This window comes from Mauremys reevesii, linkage group 14 (genome assembly GCF_016161935.1).
Source record: "Mauremys reevesii isolate NIE-2019 linkage group 14, ASM1616193v1, whole genome shotgun sequence".
NCBI lineage: Eukaryota > Metazoa > Chordata > Testudines > Geoemydidae > Mauremys > Mauremys reevesii.
In genome coordinates, this window is record NC_052636.1 from 16,018,624 (window position 1) to 16,046,416 (window position 27,793).

Here is a 27,793-nt window from a genome sequence, read left to right on the forward strand (position 1 = left end):
AGGGTGAGGGGGCGCTGGGGGTGGGGTTCCGGGAGCTGGGGCAGTGGGGACCGGGGAGGGGGCGCTAGGGATTGGCGGTCCGGGGGCTAGGACCTGGGGGAGGACTCGGGGAGGGCGCTAGGACCCGGGGCTGCCGGGATTGGCGGACCCGGGGGCCGGGGGCGCTAGGACCCGGGGCTGCCGGGGACTGGCGGACCCCGGGGGCGGCGCTAGGACCCGGGGGCGGCGCTGGGGCCGGGCGGGTCCCGCTCTCGGGGATCCCGGGCCGGGCGCTGCAGCCGGGGCCGGGCGCGGAGGGGGCGGAGCCAAAGAGGCGGTGGGGGGGGGGGGGGGGGCAGGGGGCGGAGCCGGGCGCCGAGCGCCTCGATGGGAGAGCGCGTGGGGGACACGGCCCCGCCCCCAGGGGGCACGGCCCAGAGGATGACGGACAGAGCCAGTGACCAATCCCGGCGCTTGAATGAGGCGGGACTTCCTGGATTCACCTCCCACATATGACGGATGGAGGCGCGGCCCAACCCCGGCCCTGGAAGGCCCTGAGGAGGCGGGACTTCCGGGTATGCCGGGACCGCGCCCAGGGAATGATGGACAGGTAAGGAGGCTCCTGGGAGCTTCTCAGGGGGGCGGGACTTCCTAGTTTGCGGGCCTGAGGCCCAGCAGGATAGGCAGGCCCAGGGGCCAATCCCCAGCCCCGGCACGCCCTTCGGGGGCGGGACTTCCTGGTTTGCCTGGGCTGCTTGAGGTACTTCCTCCTGTAACCACTGGGGGGGGGGCGGCCCTGAGCTCCCCCCAACTGGGTGGGGGAGGGGCATGGGGGGTCTCTGCTTTCCCAGCCTCCTCTTCTATACGCCCCTCCCCCCAGCATCCTCCCACTTTATGCCCCCCCCCCCCCGGCCCCGGCCCCCCGCCCCCCCCGGGCCCGGCCCCTCACTCCCCCCCCCCCCCCCCGCTCGAGGGGTTGGGTGGCGAGTTACAATCTCCAGGCCGGTTTCCTGCTTTAATTATTTTATAAAAAGGAAACAAACCAAACGAAAGGGGGAACCGCTGAGCCGGGAATTTAACGACCCAGGGGGGGGGGGGTGGAGAAGAGAGGTACCAAGTATCCCCCCCCGCCCATCCGCTGCCCAGTCACAGGCCTGTGAGAACAGACCAATAAATATCGTCCAGGTGGAGCCCGGAGACATCGGGGCTGGAGCAAGGGGGGGCCTCCCCCCAGCTGGACGTGGGCAGGGTTTACCCATTGTCCCAGCCCCGGCTGTCCATACCAGGAGCCAGGATATTGGAGGAGGGGGTTTTGTGCCCCATTGAACCCGCGTCTATCTGTGCCGGGGGGCTGTGCCCCATATCTCCCCGTGTCTGTGCCGGGGGGCTTGATCGGTGGGGTCCCCACGGGGGTATGTACCGCATCCCCCCCGTCCGTCTGGCCCAGGGGCTCCGTACCATGGGGAGAGGTGGCCCCCGGCTACCTGCCCCGCCCTCCACCTGCGCCCTCCGAGCCGTTGGCCCCGAACTGTTGGGCGTCCAGCCTGTCCTTGTACTGCAGCTCGGGGGTGACCATGCGGGTGCAGAGCTGCTGCTCGGCGGGCCCCAGCCCCGGCCGCAGCGCGTAGCCCAGGATCTGCGCCTGGCCGAACTGGAAGGGGCGGATCCGCTCGTCGGGGATGCCGGCCGCCTCCACGGGGCCCCCGCCCTGCAGGCAGCGCTCGGCCAGCGCCCGGCGCCGCTCCCGCAGCCGGGCCACCTCGGCCTGCAGCCGGGCCGGCCCGAAGGCCTCCACGCGGCGCCAGAAGCTGCGGTTGAAGTGGGCGTAGAGCTGCCAGTCCAGGCCGTTCCAGGCCCGCAGCCGGGCGGCCTGGGCGGGGTCCAGGGGCCGCACAGCCTGGGGGTTGCGCCCGTTGTGCCGGAAGGCGTCCACGTCCTCCTCCGCCCAGCACAGCGCCTCCCGCAGCAGCACCAGCGACTCGTCGAAGTGCTCCGTCAGCAGCACCAGCGGGAAGGTCCGCTCCAGCTGGGCCAGCGCCGCCTGCACGGCCTCGGGGCCCGGCGCGGCCGGCGGCGCCAGCCCGAAGTCGAACCACAGCAGGTTGCGGGCGTAGTGGTTGCCCCGCTCGGCCGGGTTGTAGAAGCGCTCGGGCGCCGCCAGGAACTGGGTCAGCGAGCCCGCCCGGCGGAAAGCCGGCGCCACCCCCCGGTAGTAGGAGAAGGCAGATTCGGCCAGCGACCCCGGGTCCCTCACGATGGAGAAGTAGAAGCTGTCGGGGGGCATCACTTTCTGCACCTGGGGGACACGAGCAGTGGGGGAGAGTGGGATGGTGGGACGGGAACCCCCAAATCCTTCCTCCTGGAGCCCCCCCATGCTCCCCCCCCAGGCTCTCCCCCACACCCCTTCCCAACTCCCTCCAGAGTCCTCCATGCTGCCCGCTCCCAGCCCCCCTCCCCGTGCTCCCCCCAAATACAAACCCCCTGGGTGCCCCAAGCTCCCTCCCCCATTCTCCCCCCAATGCACAACCCCAGCACCCCTGAATCCCCTCCCCTGTGCTCCCCCCAAATGCGCACTCCCTGAGTCCCCTCCTTCCACACTCCCAGCTCCCCTGAGTCCCCTCCCCTGTGCTCCCCCCAAATGCACACTCCCTGAGTCCCTTCCTTCCACACTCCCAGCCCCCCGAGTCCCCTCCCGTGATCTCCCCGAATGAATGCTGAGTCCCCTCCTCCCACTCTCGCAGCACCCCTCAGTCCCCTCCCGTGATCTCCCCAATGCATGGCCCCAGCCCATTCCCTCGGCCCCCCCATAACCCCTCCCCAGGGCTGCCCCCCCGTCTCACCTCGGGCAGGTGGAAGCGCATGTGGTGGCAGAGGATGTCGAAGCTGGGCCCCCCCGGCCGGTAGCCCTTCACCCGCCGGGCCTGGAAGGGGTAGGGGTACCCGAACTGGTAGCGGGGGGGCAGGGCGAAGCGCAGGCCCCGCGTCTCCCCGAACCGGTGCAGCAGGTTCACGATGGTGCTGCTGCCCGTCTTGTGCGTCTTCAGGAAGACGATGTGGCGCCGGGGCTGGCAGGGCCGGGGGGACAAAGGGTGGGAGGGGGCCCTCTCCTCAGCCCCACCCCCGGGGAGCAACCGGAGGTGGGGCAGCCAGTCCGGGGAGCTCCTGGAACAAAGGGCGGAGGTGAGAGATGGATGGAGACCCCCCTGACCCCAGCCATGGGGGATTCTCCCCCCATAGGGCTCCCAGCCCCGACCGTGGGGGATCCCTCCCCGTGCAGGGCTCCGACCCCCGACCATGGGGGATCCCTCCCCTCGCAGGGCTCCCGGCCCCCGACCCCCGACCATGGGGGATCCCTCCCCGTGCAGGGCTCCGACCCCCGACCATGGGGGATCCCTCCCCTCGCAGGGCTCCCGGCCCCCGACCATGGGGGATCCCTCCCCTCGCAGGGCTCCCGGCCCCCGACCCCCGACCATGGGGGATCCCTCCCCTCACAGGGCTCCCGGCCTCCGTCCAGACTTTGGGGGCACAGAGGCCTCGCTGTAGACCCCAGGGATCTCCCAACCTGGAGAGGGGCGTCCCCACGTGACCCCAGGGCGCAAAGAGCTTGACAGCTCACTATGGCCCAACCTGCCCCCTGCGCTGCCTCTGGAGCCAGTCCCCTCCCGCCCCCTTAATCCCCCTGGGCCGGCAGGAGATCAGCCCTTTCGGCACCCGCCTCGCGTTGTTGGCTCGTGCTCGGTCTGCGACCCACCCAAACCCCCAGCTCCGTGTCAGCGGCGCGGCCGCCTCGAGCCGGGAGCCCCCACCCCGTTCGTGGGGGCGTGTGTGATTTTTCCTTGGCTCTCGTCTGTGCTGAGTGTTGCCAGGTGGATTTCGGACCCCTCCTCCAGTCCGTTTCCCTTGCTGGCTTCTGGACGGTCCTGCAGGCCTGCCTCAAAGGCCAGACTGAAGAGTGGCGAGCTCGCAAGGCTGCGGCTTCCCCCGCGTCCCCCAGGCCGGTCGCCCCGTCAGTGACAGAAATGACACCGGGGTGACACACCAACGCTGGCTGCTCCTCGTCACCCCGTCCCCGTCCAGGGGCTCCCCGCTGGCTTCTCATTCCCTGCATCCTCCGTGTTCCCCTTTGTAAGGACCGGGGCCACGTTTCCCCTTCTCCAGCCCGCTGGGCCTCCCCCGTGCTCCCGGGAGTTCTCCGAGATCATCGCTAATGGGTCTCTCATGACTCCAGCTAGTTCCCGCAGGAGCCACGGCTGAATTCGAGCCCTGCCGACTCGGGTACGTCCAACGGGTCTACGGGGTCTTTAGGATCTTCCTTCCCCTGTTCGGCCGGCGTTCCTGCCCTCGCCACGCCCTGCAGCCTGGCAGAGAAGGGGTAACGCCGCTCTTCCTTCCCCTGTTCGGCCGGCGTTCCTTCCCTCGCCGCGCCCTGCAGCCTGGCAGAGAAGGGGTAACGCCGCTCTTCCTTCCCCTGTTCGGCCGGCGTTCCTGCCCTCGCCACGCCCTGCAGCCTGCCGGAGAAGGGGGGACACCGCTCTTCCTTCCCCTGTTCGGCCGGCGTTCCTGCCCTCGCCGCGCCCTGCAGCCTGGCAGAGGGGGGAGTTCTGGAGAGATCGGCCCCGACTGCCACAGCTGGCAGAGAGAGGTCTAGGGACGTGCAGAGCATGGGGCTGCGTCCCGGACCATTTCGGCTAGTAGCCATTGGTGGACCTAGCCTCCAGGAACTTCTTGTTTGAACCCGGTTATGCTTTTGGCCTTCACAGCATCCCCCGGCAAGGAGTTCCGCAGGTTAGTTGTGCGACAAAGTGCTTCTTGTTGGTATAAAACCTGCAGCCTGTTAATTTCATCAGGTGACCTCTGGTTCTTGTGCTGTGTGAAGGGGTGAATAACACTTCCCTCTTCACTTTCTCTGCACCATTCCTGGTTTTCTAGACCTCGATCGTATCCCGCCTGAGGCGTCGCTTTTCCAAGCTGAAGAGCCCCTGTCTATTTGGTCTCTCCTCATACGGGAGCCATCAGACGCTACCGGTGTGGAGCTCTGCTCTGGTCAGTGTTGGTATCAGTCAGCTGCGCGCGTGTTCCCTCCGCGTGCTGCCCCGGCTCTGCAGACCCCGAGGGAACCCCAATGACCACAGGCTCCGATAAGGGACGAAGGCACCCGGCCAGCTTTACTGCCAAACAAAACACAGTCTCCAGCTCCCCGGATTAGATATCCCAGGTGCTGCTAGTACATCTCTGCCCCGTGGCAATGGACCGGCTCAGTCAGTGGTGGGACTTTCCACCGCCCCCTAGGCCGGACAAAGACACCGCCCCAGGGGTGCGTTCTCCTACACAGGGACAAACAAGCTGCACATCACTGCCGACGTTTTGAGGTGCAGCCCCTCCACGTAGCAAGGCACAACCCCCCTACGCAGCACGGCGCCACCTCTCACCTCGTACGTGTCGGTTTGAACAAAACACCCCCCTTTGGCCCCCGGCTTTAGGACGGGTCAGCCTGTCCCTCGTTATCTGCGTGGAATGTGCCAGTACCCGAGCGTCCTGGCACCACGTTTCTAGCTCTGGTGTCCCAGAGGCTGTAGGTATGTTTATGCAACAGCAGCCCTGGCCTCGCCAGCGTCTGGGAGCAGGGCCTCCCTCTGCTTTATGCTGCCAAGAGCCCGGGCCTCGGAGAGCGAGGTTTCGATCTCGGGGCCTCCCCTTACCACACCCTGTGTTGCCTCTCTCTGAACCTGGGCCAGCCCCACACGCTCCCTTTACAGCGGGGTAGAAATTGTTCCGTTTACCCCGTCGTCCCTGCGTAAAACCTTCTGTGAAGTGGGGGTCCAGGGCAGGGCTCGAGCAGGGGTTTTCGGGGGGACTTTGAACCAAAGTTCAGACAGCACCCTGGGCCGTGTCTCTGTTTCGCGCTGGGCACCGTTCCCCACGCGCAGGCCGGCTGTAAACACCTCACCCCTCTCGATGCCATGTGTTCCCAGCTCTCCTTCCCCGCCTTCCTCCTGCTCCAGACGCCTTGAAAGCCCCTGTTCCTGGCCCATCTGATTTCCTCCCGCGGCCATTCGCCCGGGTTCCCGCTTTGGGGGGGGTCCCCTGGCATTTGCAAAGCGCTCCCAGGGAGCCAGACTGGCCCCGTCCTAGTCTCCCCACCCTCCCGTGCGACTGAAATGGCACGTTCTCCTTTTCCCCTAGGGGCAGCGTGAGGAGCGCCGCGCTCTCCCCTCGGCCCGGGAAGGACGGCAGTGGGCAGGGGGATTCGCAGAGTCCAAGGACCGGCCGGCGGGCTCACCGGCTCCTGGAAACCTGGCCGAGATGCGCAGCCCCACCCCGCCCGTTACGGAAGGTACAGGCCCCCGTGGTTCCCCCGCGTGGCCAGCAGGGGGCACCCCATTGCAGCTGCACCCTGGGGACTCACCTCCCTTGGAAAGGGACCCCCAGCAGCTGGAGGGTGAAGCCGATGGTCATGCACACGGCCAGGGCGGCGCCGAGGACCTGGAGCCGGCAGCACCGGGGGAGCAGCTTCATCCTCCTGCCGGGACCAAGAGGGGTCAATGGGACCCACCCTCGCTCTAACCCTGCTCCCCTCCCAGCAGTGGGGAGAGAACCCAGGAGTCCTGGATCCCAGCCCCCACCCTGCTCCAACCCACCAGCCCTCACTCCCCTCCCAGAGCTGGGGAGAGAACCCAGGAGTCCTGGCTCCCAGCCCCCCCTGCTCTAACCCACCAGCCCCCACTCCTCTCCCAGAGCCGGGGAGAGAACCCAGGAGTCCTGGCTCCCAGCCCCCACCCTGCTCTAACCCACCAGCCCCCACTCCCCTCCCAGAGCCGGGGGGAGAACCCAGGAGTCCTGGCTCCCAGCCCGCCCTGCTCTAACCCACCAGCCTCTGCTCCCCTCCCAGCAGTGGGGAGAGAACCCAGGAGTCCTGGCTCCCAGCCCCCCCTGCTCTAACCCACCAGGCCCCACTCCCCTGCCAGAGCTGGGGAGAGAACCCAAGAGTCCTGGCTCCCAGCCCCCACCCTGCTCCAACCCACCAGCCTCCACTACCCTCCCAGAGCCAGGGAGAGAACCCAGGAGTCCTGTGCTGCTAGTACCAGCTCTGCTGAGCATCTCTCTCCCTCATGCCATCCTGACCTCCCCCCTTTCCTCCCCCACACCCCATGTGCTGCCACCTGCCCTTTGCACCCTGCCTGCCAGGGGAGAGCCCCCACCCCACTCCCCGCAGCTCAGCGCCCCCTAGCACCGCACTGGGGCATCGGGGCCAGGGCTGAGTGAGGGGGCAGCCATGGGACCTGCTCCCTGCATTGCCCTGGGTTGTCCCCAAGAGATGCTGCTTCCCAAGCAGGATGGGAACCTTCCCAGATGGGGCGGGCGGGCAGAGAGACAGACAGACAGCCGGCTCGGTCTCCTTCCTTCCCCCCTGCCACTCCCCCGCCTGTCTTCATGGATTTCCTCTGCGCCCCGGCTCTGCCGGTGCCCCTCACTCCCGCCCCACAGCCCCCCCCCCGCCCGGCTCTGCCCTGCCCCCCCGGCCCTGCCGGTGCCCCTCACTCCCGCCCCGCAGCCCCCCCCCGCCCAGCCCTGCCCCCCCCAGCCCAGCCGTGCCCCGCAGCCCCCATAGTCTCAGGCGGCCAGCTCCTCCCAGGCCCGGCAGGAAGGAAGCCAGGCCCTCCCGCCCCGGGACAGACCCAGGTGCGTACTGGGCCATGGTGGCCAGTGTGGCTTCCTCCTGCTGCTCATTGGGGCCAGAGCGGGGGCTCCAGGGGGCTGGGTTGGGGTTCAGGGCCCTGAGCACTGGCTCTGTCCCAGGCTGGCGGAGGGGCTCCCCCTGTCGCGCGACCCCTAATGCCGCGCCAAGCTGCCCGTGAGCGGATTAGCTGGGCCCTGCCCCCCAGCAGATGGGAGCGGATGCGCAGGGGCTGGCGCTGCCTTCCTGCTCTAGGGGGCGCTGTCTGCTGGCACAGGGGCTGGCCCCAGTGCGGGGAGTGGTGGGGGGCGCTGGGGGGCGCGGTGCTGTGGGGAGAGGAGGAGGAGGCGCTGGGGGGGGCTGCGCTATGGGGAGGGGAGGCGCTGGGGGCTGCGCCATGGGGAGGGGAGGGGAGGTGCAGGGGAGCAGCACTATCGGGAGGGGGATGCTGGGGCACGGTGCTGTGGGGAGAGGAGGAGGAGGTGCTGGGGGCTGTGCTATGGAGGGGGAGCCACTGGGGGCTGCGCTATGGGGAGGGGAGAGGAGGCGCTGGGGGCTGTGCTCTGGGCAGGGGAGGCGCTGTGGGGGCTGTGCTGTGCGGAGGGGAGGCATTGGGGCGCTGCGCTGTGGAGGCGCTGTGGGAGGAGGCGCTGTGGGGCTGCGCTATGGGGAGGAGGGCGAGGCGCTTGGGGGCTGTGCTGTGGGGAGGGGGAGGTGCAGGGGCAGCATTATGGGGAGGGGCAGCGTTGGGGTGCTGCACTATGGGGAGGTGCTGTGGGGGCTGCGCTATGGGAGGAGGGGAGGCGCTGGGGGGGCTGTGCTGTACGGAGGGGAGGGGAAGGTGGGGTGCTGGGCCGGTGTTATGGGGAGGGGAGGCGCTGGGGGGCTGCGCTATAGGGAGGGGAAGGGGGGCGCTAGGGGTGCTGCACTATGGGGAGGTGCAGTGGGAGCTGCGCTGTGGCGAGGGGACGGGAGGCGCTGGGGGCGGCGCTATGGGGAGGCGCTGGGGGCGGCGCTATGGGGAGGAGGAAGGGGGCGCTGGGGCGGTGTTATGGGGAGGAGGCGCTGGAGGGCTGTGCTGTGGGGAGGGAAGGGAAGGGAGGAGGCGCTGGGGCGGCGCTATGGGGAGGAGGAGGGGAGGAAGGGGGCTGTGCTGTGGGGAGGAGGAGGCGCTGTGGGGCTGAGCTGTGGGAGGCGCTGGCAGGCTGCACTATGGGGAGGCGCTGGGGGGCTGCGCTGAAGGGAAGGGGAGGAGGAGGAGGCGGCGCTATGGGGCTGCGCTGGGGGGAGGGGGACGGAGCGTTTGGCCCCCTGGCAGTTGTGGGGCGAGGTTGGGGGTGAGCGGTCGGGATTCAGTGGGGCGGGGCCGAGGCTGGCTGCGGCTGCCGGGGGGCTCCGGCCAGCTGGCTCCGGCCCCGGATCTCGGCCCCACCCTGCCCCATCTGGATCCCATTAGGGAACCGCAGCCCCACACCCGCCTCCGCCCCACAGGCAGGCAGACAGAGAGGCGGGCGGGCCCCACGGCCGGGACACCCACCCCCCGGGCCGGGAGCGGTGCGGGGAGATGTGGGGGGCTGGGCAGCATGTGGGGCTGAGTGTGAGCAGATGTGGGCAGCCTAGGGAGGTGGGGCTTGGAAATAGCATGGGAAGGCGGGACAGCGTGGGGCTGGGGGGCAGCGTGGGGCGATGGGGGGCAGTGTGGAGGGCTGGGGGCAGTGTGGGGCAGTGTGGGTCTGGGGGGCAGCGTGGAGGGCTGGGGGCAGTGTGGGGCAGCGTGGAGGGCTGGGGGGCAGTGTGGGGCGATGCGGGGCAGCGTGGAGGGCCGGGGGGCAGGACGGGGCTGGGAGCTGCTTCTCCATCCCTCTCAGCCGTGTCCAGCCCCCCAGATGTTTGTGTCGGTGACTCATGGCTCGGGGGGGGCTCACACCCGGCCGGGGGGGGCATGGGCCCCTCCCTGCCCCACGGGGGAGCCCCCCGAGTCCCCCCCACTCTGATCGCAGCTGCCCTGGGCTGGGAGCGGGGAGCGCCCGGACGAGAGACGCTCAGTGGGGTCACCCCCCCCATGGGGCTCAACCCCCCCCAACAAAAAAACCCCTCCAGCCCCCCCAGGTACTCACCCTGCTTTGGGGGCGGGGGGGGCAACCGGCGGAGTTTTCTTCAGTCCCGCTCCCAGCAGCCGGGACCCCCCATTCCTGGGGGGGGGGAACTGTCTTCGAGACCCCCCCCCGCCTGTCCCTGAGCCCCCAAAGCCCCCCCCGGCCTGTCCCCGGCCCCAGGTCTGCCTCACTCCTGCAAACTTCTCCTCTCTTCTCTAACTTCTCCTCCGCTCCTTTGTCTCGCCCCCATGTCTCCACCCCCAGCCCCCTCCGCGGTGCCTTTCCCAGCCCTTCCCAGGATCCTTCACAAGAAGAGTCCCATTGGGGGGGGGGGTCTCTGACATTCCCCCCCTCCCCCAGTCCCAACCCAGGGTGCTCCCCACCCCCCGCTTGTCCCGAGGATGGGGGCGGAGTTTGCAACCGGAAACCAAGGCTTGGGAGGTGAGAATCCACCCGCCCCATCTGTCTGCCCCCCAACGCCCCTGCTGCCCCCCCGGCTGTCCCCCCCTTTCTGGGCTCAAACCCCAGAGCAGCCGGCAGCTGGGGGCGGAGGGTCCCCCCAACCCCCCTCCCCCCGAGGGAACAAGACGTGACCCCCAGGTCCTGCCCCCTGCATCCCCCCAGTCCTGCAGACAGACACAGGCCCCGACACGCAAATACACAGAGACACGCAACACGGGCCGGCCCGGCACACGCCTCCGGGCGCAGGCTGGCAGCCGGATCACGGAGCCCCCCCACAGAGACGCCGCCCGGGGTCATCGCCTGGCCCCTGTCCCAGACACACACACGCCACACGGACACACACACAACACACGAACACACCACACCACACGCACCCCACACGGGACATCCACGCAACACGGGCCGGCCCGGCACACGCCTCCGGGCGCAGGCTGGCAGCCGGATCACGGAGCCCCCCGCAGAGACGCCGCCCAGGGTCATCGCCTGGCCCCTGTCCCAGACACACACACGCCACACGGACACACACACAACACACAAACACACCACACCACAAGCACCCCACACGGGACATCCACGCAACACGGGCCGGCCCGGCACACGCCTCCGGGCGCAGGCTGGCAGCCGGATCACGGAGTCCCCCCACGGAGACGCCGCCCGGGGTCATCGCCTGGCCCCTGTCCCAGACACACACACGCCACACGGACACACACACAACACACGAACACACCACACCACATGCACCCCACACGGGACATCCACGCAACACGGGCCGGCCCGGCACACGCCTCCGGGCGCAGGCTGGCAGCCGGATCACGGAGCCCCCCGCAGAGACGCCGCCCGGGGTCATCGCCTGGCCCCTGTCCCAGACACACACACAACACACGGACACACACATGGCACACAGCACACCACACGCACATACAGGGAAGCCCACTGGCAGAGACCCCGTTGGAAGGGGTCCAGGCCACCCCCCGTGCGCAGCGGAGACCCGGCGACAGACCCCGGTCTAGGGATCAGGCTGTGAGTTAGTTCATCCCAGAGGTGGGCGCATCTCAGCGCCAGACAAGAGGTCCCCGTGTAACCAGCCGAGCGCCGGGCGAGGGGTCCCTGGGTAACCGGCCGCCCCGCCCCAGAGGTGGCTGCATCTCAGCGCCGGGCGAGGGGTCCCTGGGTAACCGGCCGCCCCGCCCCAGAGGTGGGCACATCTCAGCGCCGGGCGAGGGGTCCCTGGGTAACCGGCTGCCCCACCCCAGAGGTGGCTGCATCTCAGCACCGGGCGAGGGGTCCCCGGGTAACCGGCCGCCCCGCCCCAGAGGTGGGCGCATCTCAGTGCCAGGCGAGGGGTCCCCGGGTAACCGGCCGCCCCGCCCCAGAGGTGGCTGCATCTCAGCGCCGGGCGAGGGGTCCCTGGGTAACCGGCTGCCCCGCCCCAGAGGTGGCTGCATCTCAGCGCCGAGCGAGGGGTAACCGGCCGCCCCGCCCCAGAGGTGGCTGCATCTCAGCGCTGGGCGAGGGGTCCCTGGGTAATCGGCCGCCCTGCCCCAGAGGTGGGCACGTCTCAGCACCGGGCGAGGGGTCCCCAGGTAACCGGCCGCCCTGCCCCAGAGGTGGGCGCGTCTCAGTGCCGGGCGAGGGGTCCCTGTGTCACCGGCCACCCCGCCCGAGGTGGCTGCATCTCAGCACCGGGTGAGGGGTCCCTGGGTCACTGGCCGCCCCGCCCCAGAGGTGGCCGCATCTCAGCGCTGGGCGAGGGGTCCCTGGGTAACCGGCCGCCCCACCCCAGAGGTGGCTGCATCTCAGCGCCGGGCCAGGGCCATGTGCGTGACACAATTCTCCTGTGGGTCCATGGCTCCGTCCTGTTTCCTGGCCAGCTGCAGGTTTGGGAAGTTCAAAGAGGCCTGGCTCCATTCCCAGCACAGTGCGCTGACGCCAGAGACGCGGCTCCCTCCGGGGCGGGGCGCGGGGGCCGTTTGTACGGGGACTCCGCGCCCGGCGCCGAGATGCGGCCGGCTCTGGGGCGGGGGGCGGGGGCCGTTTGTATGGGGACCCCGTGCCTGGTACCGAGGCGCGGCTGGCTCTGGGGTGGGGTGCGGGGCTGTTTGTATGGGGACCCCGTGCCCGGCGCCGAGACGCGGCCGGCTCTGGGGCGGAGTGCAGGGGCTGTTCGTATGGGGACCCCGTGCCCGGCGCCGAGCCGCGGCTGGCTCTGGGGCGGGGTGCGGGGGCTGTTTGTATGGGGACCTCGTGCCCGGTACTGAGGCGCGGCCGGCTCTGGGGCGGGGAGCAGGGGCCGTTCGTACGGGCCCCCTCGCCCAGCGCCGAGACGTGGCCGGCTCTGGGGCGGGGTGCGGGGGCTGTTCGTACGGGGACCCCGTGCCCGGCGCCGAGACGCGGCCCGCTCTGGGGTGGGGCACAGGGGCCGTTCGTATGGGGCCCCTCGCCCAGCACCGAGACGTGGCCGGCTCTGGGTCAGGGGCTGTTTGTATGGGGACCCCGTGCCCGGCGCCGAGACGCGGCCGGCTCTGGGGTGGGGCACGGGGGCCGTTCGTATGGGGCCTCTCGCCCGGTGCTGGGTCCTTCAGCCCTTTCTGACCCGAACTGCGCCCGGAGAGCCGGAGCCAGAGCCGGAGCCGGAGCCGCCAGCACCCGGACAAGGGCCCTTTGTTCTCTGTCCTGCTGCAGGGATTCGGTGACACCAGGCCCCGGCGAGGGGGGCTCTGGCTTTTCTCTGGGCGCCGCCCCCACTTGGGGGGGGTCAGAGGTGGGGGGGCAGGTATCAGCCCCGTCCCAGATTCGGATTCCCCAACCCCCTGGTGCTACATGGGTGTGGGTGGGAAAGGGGGTGACCCACCACGCAGGGGGCAGTGTGGGCAGTGGTGAGGAGAGTGCCCCTCGCTGAGCCCCTCCCTGCTCCCTGCCCCACAGCGCCCCCTTGCGCCGCCCTGGGGCCAGCCCTGCCTGCTGGGGGAGAGCGCCCCATGCTGAGCCCCCACCCCGCTCCCTGCCCCACAGCGCCCCCTAGTGCCGTCCTGGGGCCAGCCCCCTGCCAGGGGAGAGCGCCCCCTGCTGAGCCTCCCTGCTCCCTGCCCCACAGCGCCCCCTAGTGCTGCCCTGGGGCCAGCCCTGCCTGCCAGGGGAGAGCGCCCCCTGCTGAGCCTCCACCCCGCTCCCTGCCCCACAGCGCCCCCTAGTGCTGCCCTGGGGCCAGCCCTGCCTGCCAGGGGAGAGCGCCCCCTGCTGAGCCCCCACCCCGCTCCCTGCCCCACAGCGCCCCCTAGTGCCGCCCTGGGGCCAGCCCCCTGCCAGGGGAGAGCGCCCCCTGCTGAGCCTCCCTGCTCCCTGCCCCACGGCGCCCCCTAGCGCCCCCCTGGGGCCAGCCCCGCCTGCCAGGGGAGAGCGCCCCCTGCTGAGCCCTCAGCCCCGCTCCCTGCCCCACAGCGCCCCCTAGCGCCACCCTGGGGCCAGCCCACTGCCTGCCAGGGGAGAGCGCCCCCTGCTGAGCCTCCCTGCTCCCTGCCCCACAGCGCCCCCTAGCGCCACCCTGGGGCCAGCCCCCTGCCTGCCAGGGGAGAGCGCCCCCTGCTGAGCCCCCGCTCCACTCCTTGCCCCACAGCGCCCCCTAGTGCCACCCTGGGGCCAGCCCTGCCTGCTGGGGGAGAGAGCCCCCTGCTGAGCACCCCCACCCTGCTTCCTGACCCACAGCGCCCCTGCTGAGCCCCACCCGCTCCCTGCCCCACAGCGCCCCTGCTGAGCCCCCCACCCCGCTCCCTGCCCCTGGCGCCCCTAGCGCGCCCTGGGCCCAGCCCTGCCTGCCAGGGGAGAGCGCCCCCTGCTGCGCCCCCACCCGCTCCCTGCCCCACAGCGCCTCTAGTGCTGCCCTGGGGCCAACCCTGCCTGCCAGGGAGCGCCCCGCTGAGCCCCAGCCCGCTCCGTGCCCCACAGCGCCCCCGAGTGCTGCCCTGGGGCCAGCCCTGCCTGCAAGGGGAGAGCGCCCCCCGCTGCCCCCGCCCTCTGCCCCACTGTCTACCCCCCAGCACCCCCAGCACAGCGCTAACCCGTCCTATTTCCACCCCACACATCTATTTATCTATACACCCCATCTAACTATCTCTCCCCACCCACCCCTCTATCTATCTATCTATCTACCCCACCCACCCCTCTATCTATCTATCTATCCCCACCCACCCCCTCTATCTATCTATCTATCTATCTACCCCCACCCACCCCCTCTATCTATCTATCTATCTATCTACCCCCATCCACCCCCTCTATCTATCTATCTACCCCCACCCACCCCCTCTATCTATCTACCCCCATCCACCCCCTCTCTCTCTCTAGCTATCTATCTACCCCCAGACACCCCCCCCTCTCTCTATGTGACTGGCTGGCAGTGTATGGGAACAGCTATACAGAGAGGGAGGGATGGAGGGATAAAGGGGGGTATTGAAGGATGGGGGTGTGCAGGGATGGGGTGTGTGTGTGCAGGAATAGGGGGCATGGGGGGCTAGAGAGGGGTATGGAGGGATATTGGAGGAGGTGTGCAGGGATACCTGCATGTGTGTGTGTGGAGGGATAGAGGGGGGATGCGGGCTAGAGGGGGGATGGAAGGAGGGGGGTATGCAGGGATGGGGTGTGTGTGTGTGTGGAGGGATAGAGGAGGGATGGGGGGCTAGAGGGGGTATGGAGGATATTGGAGGAGGTGTGCAGGGATGGGGTGTGTGTGGAGGGATAGAGGGGGGATGGAAGGAGGGAGGTATGCAGGGATGGCAGGGTGTGCAGGAATGGGGGGGTGTGTGGAGGGATAGAGGGGCATGGGGGGCTAGAGGGGGGTATGGAGGGATATTGGAGGGGGATGCAGGAATAGGGGGTGTGTGTGTGGAGGGATAGAGGGGGGATGGGGGCTAGAGGGGGGATGGAAGGAGGGGGGTATGCAGGGATGGGGTGTGTGTGTGTGGAGGGATAGAGGGGGGATGGGGGTAGAGAGGGGGATGGAGGGATACAGGGGGTATGCAGGGATGGGGTGTGTGCAGGAATAGGGTGTGTGTGTGGAGGGATGGGGGGGGATGGGGGTATAGAGAGACGGGGGTGTGGGGCTGGACAGGAAGAAGCAGAGAAAGGGGAGGGGGATTGATGGGAAGAGACCCCGCCCTGGTCTCCCTCCGCCCCCCGACCCCCCTCCCATCAGTGGCAGACCCTGCAGCCTGTACCAGCTGTGCCCCCCCCCCGGCCATGGGCAGCTCCTGGGTCCTAATGCCCCAATGTGCAGCTGGGCTAACGGGGGCTGGGGGTCAGGAGTGAGGGGCATCAGCAGGGCTGGGGGGGGCAGAGCGGGGGCGGGGCTGTGGGTCGGGAGTGAGGGGCACCGGCAGGGCTGGGGGGCTGCGGGTCGGGAGTGAGGGGCACCAGCCGGGCGGGGGGGGCAGAGCTGGGGGGGCTATGGGTCGGGAGTGAGGGGCACCGGCAGGGCTGGGGGCAGAGCTGGGGAGGCTGTGGGTCGGGGTGAGGGGCACCAGCAGAGCTGGGGGCAGAGCTGGGGAGGCTGTGGGGCGGGAGTGAGGGGCACCGGCAGGGCTGGGGGCAGAGCTGGGGGCTGTGGGGCGGGAGTGAGGGGCACCAGCAGGGCTGGGGGCAGAGCTGGGAGGCTGTGGGTCGGGAGTGAGGGGCACCGGCAGGGCTGGGGCAGAGCTGGGGGCTGTGGGTCAGGAGTGAGGGGCACCAGCAGAGCTGTGGGGGCAGAGCTGTGGGGGCTGTGGGTCAGGAGTGAGGGGCACCGGCAGGGCTGGGGGCAGAGCTGGGGCTGTGGGTCAGGAGTGAGGGGCACCGGCAGGGCTGGGGGCAGAGCTGGGGGCTGTGGGTCCGGAGTGCGGGGCACCGGCTGGGCTGGGGGGCTGCGGGTCGGGAGTGAGGGGCACCCCAGAAGCGGGGGCAGGGCTGGGGTAGCCGGGGCGGGGCTCGAGGGGCCCCGCCCCCCCGGCACCCGGCGGGCGCTAGGACCCTGCCCTGGCTCCATTGTCTCCCGGCGGGCGGTGGAGGGGGCGGCGCTAGGGCCCCGCGGACGCCCCGGCCGCTCGCGCTCCCATTGTCTCGGCGTCTGCCTGCGCCGGGTGCGGGTTCGGGTCCGGGCTCGGCGCGGGACGCGGCGGCTCCGTTTTTCTCCGGGCCGGGCCGCCTCGCCGCCGCCGCGCACCGCCCTCCCGGGCCGGGCCGCTCTTCCCCACCCGCTGGGCCCTTCACCTCGCGCCATGGGGCCGCCGCCGCCGCGCCGGGCCGCGCCACTGCTGCTGCTGCTGCTGCTCGGGGCGGCCGGGCCGGGGGCAGCCGCGGGGGCGCGGGGCTGCGCCGAGGCGCGACGGGCGCTGGGCGCGCGGGGGCTGGGGCCGGGCGCGGTGCCCCCCGCGCGCCTCTCGGGTAAGGGGCCCTGCAGCCCGAGCACCCCTGCGGGCCTCTGCACCCCCGGGGCCCCAATGCACCCCCCGGCCCTCCCTGCGGCCCCCTGTGCCCAAATGCACCCCCGGAGCCCCAATGCACCCCCTGCACTCAGTGCACTCTCCTGTGCCCCAATGCACCCCCGGAGCCCCCCTGCACCCAATGCACCCCCTGCAGCCCCCCTGCACTCAGTGCATTCTCCTGTGCCCAAATGCACCCCCCGGCCCTCCCTGCGGCCCCCTGTGGCCTAATGCACCCCCGGAGCCCCCCTGCACCCAATGCAACCCCTGCAGCCCCCCTGCACTCAGTGCATTCTCCTGTGCCCCAATGCACCCCCGGAGCCCCCTGCACCCAATGCACCCCCTGCCGTCCGTGCCTTCTCCTGTGCCCCAATGCCCCCCCGGTGCTCCCCGGCGGCCCCCTGTGCCCTAATGCACCCCCCAGAGCCCCTGCACCCAATGCACCCCCTGCAGCCCCCCTGCACCCCGTGCACTCTCCTGTGCCCCAATGCACCCCAGAGCCTCCTGCACCCAATCCACCTCTGGGCATCCACTGCCCCCCCCCCGTGGTTCCCGGAGCCCCCTGCATCCAGTGCACCCCCTGTGGCCCCTCTGCACCCAATGCACCCCTCTGCACCCAGTGTACCCCCTGCACCCCCTTGTGGCCCCAATGCAGCCCCTGCACCCAGTGCATCGCCAATGCACCCCTGCACCCAATGCATCCCCCGGAGTGCCCCTGCAACCCCCAGAGCCCCGTGCAGCCAATACACCCCCCTGTGCTCCCTGGAGTCTCCTGCAACCAGCACAGCCAATGGACCCCCCTTGGGGCCCCCTCTGCAGTCAGCACCCTCTGGGGTCCCCCCCCAGCAGCCTCCCCAGGTTCCCGGCTGTGCCTTCCTCATTGCATCCCCCACCCTGCAGCCAATGCACCTCCTGGAGTCCCCCTGTACCTATCCCCTGCAACATCCCCATTTCAACCTCTGTGCATGGGACCCCCCTATAGTGCCCCTGGGGTCCCCCTGCACCTTCCTCACTGCAGCCAATGCACCCCTGGGGTCCCTCCATCCCCCTAGTACCTACCCCCTGCACCATCCCCGTTGCAACCCCTGCCCTGCAGCCAGTTCATCCCATGTGCCCCCCCCCACGGGGTCCCCCTGCATCTTCCCTAACGCACTCCACATGGGACCTGCTCCCTACCGCATCCCCTTGTCTGTTCCCCCTGTGCCCCCAGGCTCATGTCAGGTAAGGGGGGGGCACCCTCTATCCTGCCCCAAATTCCCCTCCAGCCAGGGACTGAACATCCTCTGCTGGAGGGGCAGCGCCCCCTGTAGGGCACATTCGTGGAGGGGACGAGCCTCCAGCCCCTATATGAGCTAAATCCCTCTCCAGCTGCCCCCTGCACCCCCAAGCATCTGACACGGGTTCCCCCCCCCTCGATCCTCAGCCCCCCCAAGGCCTGCTCCCTGGGCGCCGGGACCAGATGGTGTGTGTAGGGGGGGGGGGTGTCTGGGCATGGTGGGGGGAGACGGACTGTGTGTGCTGCCCCTTCCCCCCTTCTGTGGGGATGGGGGGAGTGAGGGCCCCATGGCCAGGCACTGACTGGTGGCGTCTTTCTCCCCCCCCGGCCCCAGGTGAGCACCTGCGGATCTGCCCCCAGGATTACACCTGCTGCTCCAGCGAGATGGAGGAGCAGCTCAGCCTGCAGAGCAACCGGGACTTCCGCGCCCTGGTGGAGGACGGGGCCAGCTTCCTGTCCAGCACCCTGGCCTCGCGCCACCGCCGCTTCGAGGGTGAGAACCCAGGCGTCCTGGCTCCAGCCCCCCCGCTCTACCCACTGTCCCCCACTGCCCTCCCAGAGCCGGGGAGAGAACCCAGGCGTCCTGGCTCCCACCCCCCTGCTCTGACCCACTGGCCCCCACGGCCCGCCCAGAGCCGGGGAGAGAACCCAGGAGTCCTGGCTCCCAGCCCCCCGGCTCTGACCCACCAGCCCCCACTGCCCTCCCAGAGCCGGGGAGAGAACCCAGGAGTCCTGGCTCCCACCCCCCTGCTCTGACCCACCAGCCCCCACTGCCCTCCCAGAGCCGGGGAGAGAACCCAGGCGTCCTGGCTCCAGCCCCCCGCTCTACCCACTGTCCCCCACTCCCCTCCCAGAGCCGGGGAGAGAACCCAGGAGTCCTGGCTCCCACCCCCCTGCTCTGACCCACCAGCCCCACTCCTCCCAGAGCCGGGAGAGAACCCAGGCGTCCTGGCTCCCAGCCCCTGCTCTACCCACTGTCCCCACTCCTCCCAGAGCCGGGAGAGAACCCAGGAGTCCTGGCTCCCAGGCCTCCTGCTCTAACCACCAGTCCCCTCCAGAGCCGGGGAGAGAACCCAGGAGTCCTGGCTGCCAGCCCCCCCTGCTCTAACCCACCAGCCCACTCCCCTCCCAGAGCCGGGGAGAGAACCCAGGAGTCCTGGCTCCCAGCCCCCCTGCTCTGACCTACGAGCCCCCACTCCCCAGAGCCGGGGAGAGAACCCAGGAGTCCTGGCTCCAGCCCCCACTGCTCTACCCACTGTCCCCCACTCCCCTCCCAGAGCCGGGGGGAGAACCCAGGCTTCCAGGCTCCAGCCCCTGCTCTACCCACTGTCCCCACTCCTCCCAGAGCCGGGAGAGAACCCAGGAGTCCTGGCTCCCAGCCCCTGCTCTGACCTACTAGCCCCCACTCCCCTCCCAGAGCCGGGGAGAGAACCCAGGAGTCCTGGCTCCAGCCCCCCTGCTCTAACCCCCCAGCCCCCACTCCCCTCCCAGAGCCGGGGAGAGAACCCAGGCGTCCTGGCTCCAGCCCCCCCTGCTCTACCCACTGTCCCCCACTCCCCTCCCAGAGCTGGGGGGAGAACCCAGGCTTCCTGGCTCCCAGCCGCCCCTGCTCTGACCTACTGGCCCCCACTACTCTCCCAGAGCTGGGGAGAGAACCCAGGAGTCCTGGCTCCCAGCCCCCCTGCTCTGACCTACCGGCCCCCACTTCCCTCTCAGAGCTGGGGAGAGAACCCAGGCGTCCTGGCTCCAGCCCCCCTGCTCCGACCACCAGCCCCCACTTCCCTCTCAGAGCTGGGGAGAGAACCCAGGCATCCTGGCTCCCAGCCCCCCCTGCTCTAACCCACCAGCCCCCACCTGCCTCCCAGAGCCGGGGAGAGAACCCAGGCATCCTGGCTCCCAGCCCCCCTGCTCTGACCTACCGGCCCCCACTCCCCTCCCAGAGCCGGAGGGAGAACCCAGGAGTCCTGGCTCCCAGCCCCCCTGCTCTAACCCCCCAGCTCCCACCGCGATGGGGGCAGGGAGCGGGAGGCGTGTCTGGGGGGCAGGGGCTGAGGGGCCCCTCAATCTGCCGTGGCATCTCATGGGGGTTTCCCCCCCGGTGCAGAGTTTTTCCGGGAGCTGCTGGCGGCGGCCGAGCGGGGGCTGCAGGCCATGTTCACGCAGACCTACGGCCGCCTGTACGCCCAGAACGCCCGGCTCTTCCAGGGGCTCTTCGGCGAGCTGCGGCGCCACCAGCAGGGCGCCCGGCTCAGTCTGGACGAGGCGTTGGGAGAGTTCTGGGCCCGCCTGCTGGAGCGGATGCTGCCCCTGCTCAACCCGCAGTACCAGTTCCCCCCCGAGTACCTGGAGTGCGTGGCGCGCCAGGGGGAGGCGCTGCGGCCCTTCGGCGACGTGCCCCGCAAGCTGCGGCTGCAGGTGAGACCCGGCTGGGTGCGGCGTGTGGGGCTGAGCCGGGGGAGACCCTGGGGTCCTCTCTCCCCTCCCTATGCCGGGGCTGGGGGCTCTGGGCTGGGGGCTCTGGGGGATGGCCAGGGCTGGGGCTCTGGGCCGGGGGCTCTGGGGGATGGCCAGGGCTGGGGGCTCTGGGCCGGGGGCTGTGGGGGGTGGCCAGGGGCTCTGGGCCGGGGGCTCTGGGGCATGGCCTGGGCCTGGGGCTCTGGGCCGGGGGCGCTGGGGGTGGGCCAGGGGCTCTGGGCCGGGGCTCTGGGGTGTGGCCAGGGGCTCTGGGGATGGCCAGCGCTGGGGCTCTGGGCTGGGGCTCTGGGGGATGGCCAGGGCCGGGGGCTCTGGGGGGTGGCCGGGGGCTCTGGGGGATGGCCAGGGCCGGGGGCTCTGGGCCGGGGGCTCTGGGGGATGGCCAGGGCCGGGGGCTCTGGGCCGGGGGCTCTGGGCCGGGGGCTCTGGGGGATGGCCAGGGCCGGGGCTCTGGGCCGGGCTCTGGGCCGGGGGCTCTGCGGGGTGGCCAGCGCCGGGTGCTCTGGCCTGGGGGCCCTGGGGTGTTGCCAGGGTCGCTGGGGCTTGGGGCTCTGGGGGGTGGCCAGGGGGCTCTGGGCTGGGGGGAGGAGTCTCCGGGAGGCTCGGGGTGTCCCCTCACCTCTCCCATCCCCCCAGGTGACGCGGGCGTTCGTGGCCGCTCGGGTCTTCGTGCAGGGACTGGCCACTGGGCGTGATGTGGTTGCCAAGGCCTCCAAGGTGAGTGTGGGGAGGCGGGGGAGGGAGCAGAGGGGCTAGGGGCAGGGGCGGGAGGGCAGAGGGGTAGGGATGCAGGGGAGGCATAGGGGTGGGGGTAGGGGCGGGGCCAGAGGGGTCGTGATGTAGGGGGTACGCTGGGGATGGCATGGAGGGGCAGGGGGGAGGCTGGAGGAGGCATCTCTGTGCTCCTCTGGCTGCCCTTTGGAGTCGACCCAGAGCTGGGGACCCCCCTAGATTTTCCACAGAGCCTGAGGGGCAGCTTGGGGCTCCCCCATCGACACTACTGGGGTCCCCAGCAGGGACTGCCAGTGGAGGGGGGGTCCCCTCTCTGAGCCCCATGTCCCCCCAGGGCAGTGTATGGAGGGGGTGGGTCCCCTCTCTGCCCCCCGTGTCCCCCCAGGGCAGTGTATGGAGGGGGTGGGTCCCCTCTCTGCCCCCCATGGCCCCCAAGGCAGTGTATGGAGGGGGGGGTCCCCTCTCTGCCCCCCGTGTCCCCCCAGGGCAGTGTATGGAGGGGGGGTCCCCTCTCTGCCCCCCGTGTCCCCCCCGGGGCGGGTATGGAGGGGGTGGGTCCCTCTCTGCCCCCATGGCCCCCAAGGCAGTGTATGGAGGGGGTCCTCTCTGCCCCCGTGTCCCCAGGGCAGTGTATGGAGGGGGTCCCCTCTCTGACCCCCGTGTCCCCCCAGGGCAGTGTATGGAGGGGGGGTCCCCTCTCTGCCCCCCGTGTCCCCCCAGGGCAGTGTATGGAGGGGGGGTCCCCTCTCTGCCCCCCGTGTCCCCCCAGGGCAGTGTATGGAGGGGGGGTCCCCTCTCTGACCCCCGTGTCCCCCCAGGGCAGTGTATGGAGGGTGGGTCCTCTCTGCCCCCCATGGCCCCCAAGGCAGTGTATGGAGGGGGTGGGTCCCCTCTCTGCCCCCCGTGTCCCCCCAGGGCAGTGTATGGAGGGGGTGGGTCCCCTCTCTGCCCCCCGTGTCGCCCCAGGGCAGTGTATGGAGGGGGTGGGTCCCCTCTCTGCCCCCCGTGTCCGCCCGCAGTGCAGTGTATGGAGGGGGGGTCCCCTCTCTGACCCCCGTGTCCCCCCAGCTGCCCCCCAGCGGGGAGTGCCTGCGGGCCGCCATGCGCATGTCCTCCTGCCCCCTGTGCGCCCCAGGGCAGTGTGCTGAGAGGGGTCCTCTCTGACCCGGGTCCCCGGGGGGCATGGGGCAAGGTGCATGGAGGGTGCTGGGGTCGGGCTCTGACTCCCGCCTGGGCTTTGCCTCCACTACCGGCTTGTGTGGGCCTGCCATGGGGCTGGCACTGGCTGGGGCTGTGTCCCCCAGGGCAGTCCCTGGGGGTGGGTCCTCTCAGCCCCGCCCCAGATGCTCTGATCCAGGTGGCTGAGCGGCTGGAGGGGTCCTTCAACGTGGAGCTGGCGGCCGACTCTATCGGGGTGAAGATCTCGGAGGGGATCATGTACCTGCAGGAGAACGGGGTGCAGACCTCGGCCAAGGTCGGGGGCTCGCGCTGCCGGGGGGAGCTCGCGGCGGGTGGGGGCACCGGGGGGAAGCTTGCAACGCCGTGGGGACTGCTGGAGGCTCGCGGTGGTGGGGCACTGCTGGCAACGCTAAGGGGCGGGGCACTGCTGGGGAAGCTTGTCGCGGGGGGGCAGGGACACTGCTGGGGGGAAGCTTGCAGCACCGGGGGCAGGGGTCTGGCTGGCTCTGAGCTGGCCCCTCCCATCTCTCCCCCTGCCCCCCGCCAGGTGTTTCAGGGCTGCGGGACCCCCCGCCCGGCGCCCGCCCGATCCCGCCGCGCCGCCCGGGATGAGACCAAGCGTCGCTTCCGCACCTACCCGCCCGAGGAGAAACCCACCACGGCCGCGGGGACCAACCTGGACCGACTGGTACGGACCCCCCGCGGCGCCCTCTGCCCCACTGAGCCAGCTGCCCGGGAGGGGTGCCCCCCACACACAGCGAGTCTGAGCGGACCGGGTCAAGCAGCGCTTTCAAGCTGCCCCACAGGATGTGGGGCGCGGCAGGGCTCTTTGGCTTAGGTACCAGGAGCGTTGCTGCAGAGTGATGGGGGAAGCTCAGAAGTTCAGCCAGAGAGAGGTGCAACCAGCTGGACCGTACAAGTTCCTTATGGAACACCAGTGGTGACGGAGCTTAACCCAGCGTAACGGACGTTACGAAAGGCTAATCCCTAAGGGAGGGAGAAACGGGGGGATCTCCCCCACTCCGTGAGGCCTGAGCTGGTCGGGGTCCCCAGGTGCTGGTGGGAGCTCAGGGTCCTGAGGGCAGGAGAGCAGCAGAGCCCCCAGCCCGATCAGTCGGGAGAAGGTGAAGCCCCGGTGGAACGGCTGCAGAGTTTGGGGCCTGGCTTGGGCACGGGTAGGGGGTTTGTAGAGAACCGACAGTGGTTCAAGGCAGAACGCTCAATTCGTTTAGGGTTTTCTTTCGGCTGGACGAGAGGAGCTGATCGCTCTTGGCTGTGAGTGGTGGGTTCTTCCAGGGAGCTCACAATGCAACTAGGCAGCTTCAGTATTTTGGGATTGAGTCGAGGGTTCGTCACTAGAATCGGTCCGATGCCTGCCGATTAGAATCGGTCCGATACCTGCCAAGGGTTCGTCACTGGAATCGGTCTGATACCTGCCGATTAGAATCGGTCCGATACCTGCCGAGGGTTCGTCACTAGAATCGGTCCGATACCTGCCGATTAGAATCGGTCCAATACCTGCCGAGGGTTCGTCACTAGAATCGGTCCGATACCTGCCGATTAGAATCGGTCCGATACCTGCCGAGGGTTCATCACTGGAATCGGTCCGATGCCTGCCGATTAGAATCGGTCCGATACCTGCCGAGGGTTCGTCATTAGAATCGGTCTGATACCTGCCGATTAGAATCGGTCCGATACCTGCCGAGGGTTCGTCACTGGAATCGGTCCGATGCCTGCCGATTAGAATCGGTCCGATACCTGCCGAGGGTTCGTCACTGGCATCGGTCCGATACCTGCCGATTAGAATCGGTCCGATACCTGCCGAGGGTTCGTCACTGGCATCGGTCCGATACCTGCCGATTAGAATCGGTCCGATACCTGCCGAGGGTTCGTCACTGGAATCGGTCTGATACCTGCCGATTAGAATCGGTCCAATACCTGCCGAGGGTTCGTCACTGGAATCGGTCTGATACCTGCCGATTAGAATCGGTCCAATACCTGCCGAGGGTTCGTCATTAGAATCGGTCTGATACCTGCCGATTAGAATCAGTCCGATACCTGCCGAGGGTTCGTCACTAGAATCGGTCCGATACCTGCCGATTAGAATCGGTCCGATACCTGCCGAGGGTTCGTCACTAGAATCGGTCCGATACCTGCTGAGGGTTCGTCACTAGAATCGGTCCGATACCTGCCGATTAGAATCGGTCCAATACCTGCCGAGGGTTCGTCACTAGAATGGGTCCGATACCTGCCGAGGATTCCTCACTGGAATCGGTCTGATACCTGCCGATTAGAATCAGTCCGATACCTGCCGAGGGTTCGTCATTAGAATCGGTCTGATACCTGCCGATTAGAATCAGTCCGATACCTGCCGAGGGTTCGTCACTAGAATCGGTCCGATACCTGCCGATTAGAATCGGTCCGATACCTGCCGAGGGTTCGTCACTAGAATCGGTCCGATACCTGCCGAGGATTCCTCACTGGAATCGGTCCGATGCCTGCCGATTAGAATCGGTCCGATACCTGCCGAGGGTTCGTCACTAGAATCGGTCCGATACCTGCCGATTAGAATCGGTCCAATACCTGCCGAGGGTTCGTCACTAGAATGGGTCTGATACCTGCCGAGGATTCCTCACTGGAATCGGTCCGATGCCTGCCGATTAGAATCGGTCCGATACCTGCCGAGGGTTCGTCACTAGAATCGGTCCGATACCTGCCGATTAGAATCGGTCCGATACCTGCCGAGGGTTCGTCACTAGAATCGGTCCGATACCTGCCGAGGGTTCGTCGCCAGAATCGGTCCGATACCTGCCGAGGGTTCGTCACTAGAATCGGTCCGATACCTGCCGATTAGAATCGGTCCAATACCTGCCGAGGGTTCGTCATTAGAATCGGTCTGATACCTGCCGATTAGAATCAGTCCGATACCTGCCGAGGGTTCGTCACTAGAATGGGTCTGATACCTGCCGATTAGAATCGGTCCGATACCTGCCGAGGGTTCGCTGCCGATTAGAATCTCCGATACCTAGGCGAGGTTCAGTCAGAATCGGTCCGATACCTGCCGATTAGAATCGGTCCAATACCTGCCGAGGGTTCGTCACTAGAATCGGTCCGATACCTGCCGAGGGTTCGTCACTAGAATGGGTCTGATACCTGCCGATTAGAATCGGTCCGATACCTGCCGAGGGTTCGTCACTAGAATCGGTCCGATACCTGCCGAGGGTTCGTCGCCAGAATCGGTCCGATACCTGCCGAGGGTTCGTCGCCAGAATCGGTCCGATACCTGCCGATTAGAATCGGTCCGATACCTGCCGAGGGTTCGTCACTGGAATCGGTCCGATACCTGCCGATTAGAATCGGTCCGATACCTGCCGAGGGTTCGTCGCCAGAATCGGTCCGATACCTGCCGATTAGAATCGGTCCGATACCTGCCGAGGGTTCGTCACTGGAATCGGTCCGATACCTGCCGATTAGAATCGGTCCGATACCTGCCGAGGGTTCGTCGCCAGAATCGGTCCGATACCTGCCAGGCTTGGTGGGGCAGGCAAAGGTCCATTAGCATCTGGAGCAGGGATTCCCAGGATGCCGTGCGCTCCGGGTCTCTCTTCTCCATTCATTCAGATGCTAATCCCTGGCCCATCCTTCATGCGGATGAGCCTGGGGCGTGGTCTCTGCTCCCATTCTCTATGCAAATGGGGATGGCTTAATCTTGTCACCCTTGTCAGGAGGGGTCGAGGTGTCCCCCCCACGGCCCTTCACTGAAGCCTTCTCTCTGGTCAGCCTTGGGTCAAGCAGAGAGCTGCGTGGGGGTGTCCCTCGTGCGCCCCGGTTCCCCCAAAACACAGAGCTGACTGGTATGGGGGGCTTTGGGGCTGGGGCCAGGGCTGCTGAGAGGCGGGGGACAGTCTCCGTCCTCTGGGGGGTTCCCGTCACCTCTGGGGGGTCCTCCTTTGAGATGGGGTCACCGGCACTCTCCCCAAGAGCAGACTTCACCCTTTCACACCCACGCGGAGGGAAACTGAGGGATGCACAGGCTTCGTAGGCATATTACAGACCCCCCCCCATCGCACCCACAGCCCCACCCCCCTCCCCGGCCTGTGGGTGCTGATCCCCCCCCATTGCCCCCTCCCCCCAGGTGACGGACGTGAAGGAAAAGCTGCGGCTGATGCGGGGGTTCTGGGTCACCCTGCCCCACACGCTCTGCAGCGACGGGAAGGTGGCGGCTGACGTGACGGACGAGGACAAGTGCTGGAACGGGCAGGCCCGGGGCAGGTGAGGGGGTGCCCGGGGAAGGCTCGGCTGGGCAAAATGAGGGGGGACTGGGGGAGCTTCCCCCACAGCCAGCGCTCCTGCCCTTCTCGGAGAGGCCGGGGCTTGGGGTGCCGGAGAGGCTGGGCTGCCCCTGCCCCCTCCCCGGCTGGGAGTGCCGCTGTCTCTGACCCCCTCTCCCCAGGTACCTCCCGGACGTGACGGGGGACGGGCTGGTGAATCAGATCAATAACCCGGAGGTGGAGGTGGACATCGGGCGGCCCGACCTGCTCACCCGCCAGCACATCCTCCAGCTGCGGGTGGCCACCAGCCGCCTGCAGGGGGCCTACGGGGGCCGGGACCTCGACTTCCAGGACACCTGTGAGTCTGGGGGGCGGGTGGGGGCCCCGTTGGGGGGGACTGCTGGGGCCTTCCCTGGAGGGGCTCTGCTCCTGGCCCCCCTCTCACAGGGGTGATGGGGGTGGGACCCGGGCGGTGAGTGCCTCGTCACCTGTTCTCCTGGGGTCCAGGGCTGGGGGGGTTGATCCCCATGTGTCCCCCACAAACACCCACTCCAGGCCCTTGCAGCCCCCTTGTGAGGCGTGGCTGGAGGGGGCCCCCCGTGTCGCTAACGCCTTCCCCCCCCACCTCTTTGCTCTGGTTGCAGATGAGGACGGCAGTGGCTCGGGAGGGGGCGAGCGGTACAGCGAGGACTGGCCGGCTGGAGGGGGTGGTGGCAGCAGCCATTCGGGGTCCCGCCCCCCCGACTCCCGTTCGTCCCGCAAGGACCGGCCGGGCAAGGGCTCCAGGCAGAATCACCGCGTGGGGGGAAGCAGCAGCCATGCCGCTTCCTGGGGGGGCGCTGCCCTCCCCCTCCTGCTGCTCCCCGCCCTGGCGCTGCCCCTGCTGGAGTGGTAACTCCCAGGTGCCACGAATGTAGGGGGATCCCTCTCTTGGGATGCAGCTGGGGGAGATTGGCATCTTCCAGGGGCTCCCCCACCAGCCTGGGGATCGGGGGTGTGTGTTGGGGGGTGGAGAGCGAGCTGGGAAGTAGCATTAGGGGAGCAGGGATGGAGGGGAGGGTTTGGGGGGGCTAGGAGGTGAGGTTTATCCAGCCCGCCCCAGGGGAATTGCCAAGGGGAGGGGGGGCTATGTTAGTTAGGCCCCAGGCCGAGCATGGACGAATGTACCAGGGGTGGGGGGCCCCACACAGAGCTTTTATTTT

General features: G+C 68.9%; 2 protein-coding genes across 3 annotated transcripts; one reads left to right on the forward strand and one right to left on the reverse strand.

The window, feature by feature from the left end:
- Window positions 1-477: 477 nt before the first annotated feature.
- Window positions 478-27,603, forward strand: GPC2 (glypican 2). The gene is made up of 11 exons (XM_039500153.1): window positions 478-589; window positions 6,163-6,313; window positions 18,269-18,427; window positions 20,039-20,349; window positions 21,046-21,126; window positions 22,210-22,294; window positions 22,446-22,615; window positions 22,868-23,008; window positions 26,456-26,592; window positions 26,774-26,949; window positions 27,236-27,603. Exons 1-11 carry the CDS (start codon window positions 557-559, stop codon window positions 27,484-27,486), a joined length of 1,695 nt encoding a protein of 564 aa, XP_039356087.1. The 5' UTR covers window positions 478-556; the 3' UTR covers window positions 27,487-27,603.
- GAL3ST4 (galactose-3-O-sulfotransferase 4) lies at window positions 994-9,880 on the reverse strand. Of its 2 annotated transcripts, none has more exons than XM_039500152.1 (4): window positions 9,772-9,880; window positions 6,386-6,499; window positions 2,820-3,141; window positions 994-2,275 (listed from the first exon to the last, which is right to left on the reverse strand). In XM_039500152.1, the coding sequence occupies exons 2-4, from the start codon at window positions 6,493-6,495 to the stop codon at window positions 1,460-1,462; spliced, it is 1,248 nt and encodes a 415-aa protein (XP_039356086.1). In that variant the 5' UTR covers window positions 6,496-6,499; window positions 9,772-9,880; the 3' UTR covers window positions 994-1,459. The 2 variants fall into 2 exon arrangements, with proteins under 2 accessions (XP_039356086.1, XP_039356085.1); XM_039500151.1 differs by lacking the exon at window positions 9,772-9,880 and adding an exon at window positions 7,668-7,954.
- Window positions 27,604-27,793: the final 190 nt, after the last annotated feature.

Bases quoted from the DNA above. Each gene is read 5' to 3' on its own strand.
- GPC2 (XM_039500153.1), top strand. From the start codon at position 557: ATGCCGGGACCGCGCCCAGGGAATGATGGACAG. The intron at 20,350-21,045 runs GTGAGACCCGGC...CCATCCCCCCAG, and splicing joins CCCGCAAGCTGCGGCTGCAG to GTGACGCGGGCGTTCGTGGC. The intron at 26,950-27,235 runs GTGAGTCTGGGG...CTCTGGTTGCAG, and splicing joins CCTCGACTTCCAGGACACCT to ATGAGGACGGCAGTGGCTCG.
- GAL3ST4 (XM_039500151.1), bottom strand. The intron at 3,142-6,385 runs GTGAGTCCCCAG...CCTTTGTTCCAG, and splicing joins GGGGTCCCTTTCCAAGGGAG to GAGCTCCCCGGACTGGCTGC. The intron at 2,276-2,819 runs GTGAGACGGGGG...CGTGTCCCCCAG, and splicing joins TGCGCTTCCACCTGCCCGAG to GTGCAGAAAGTGATGCCCCC.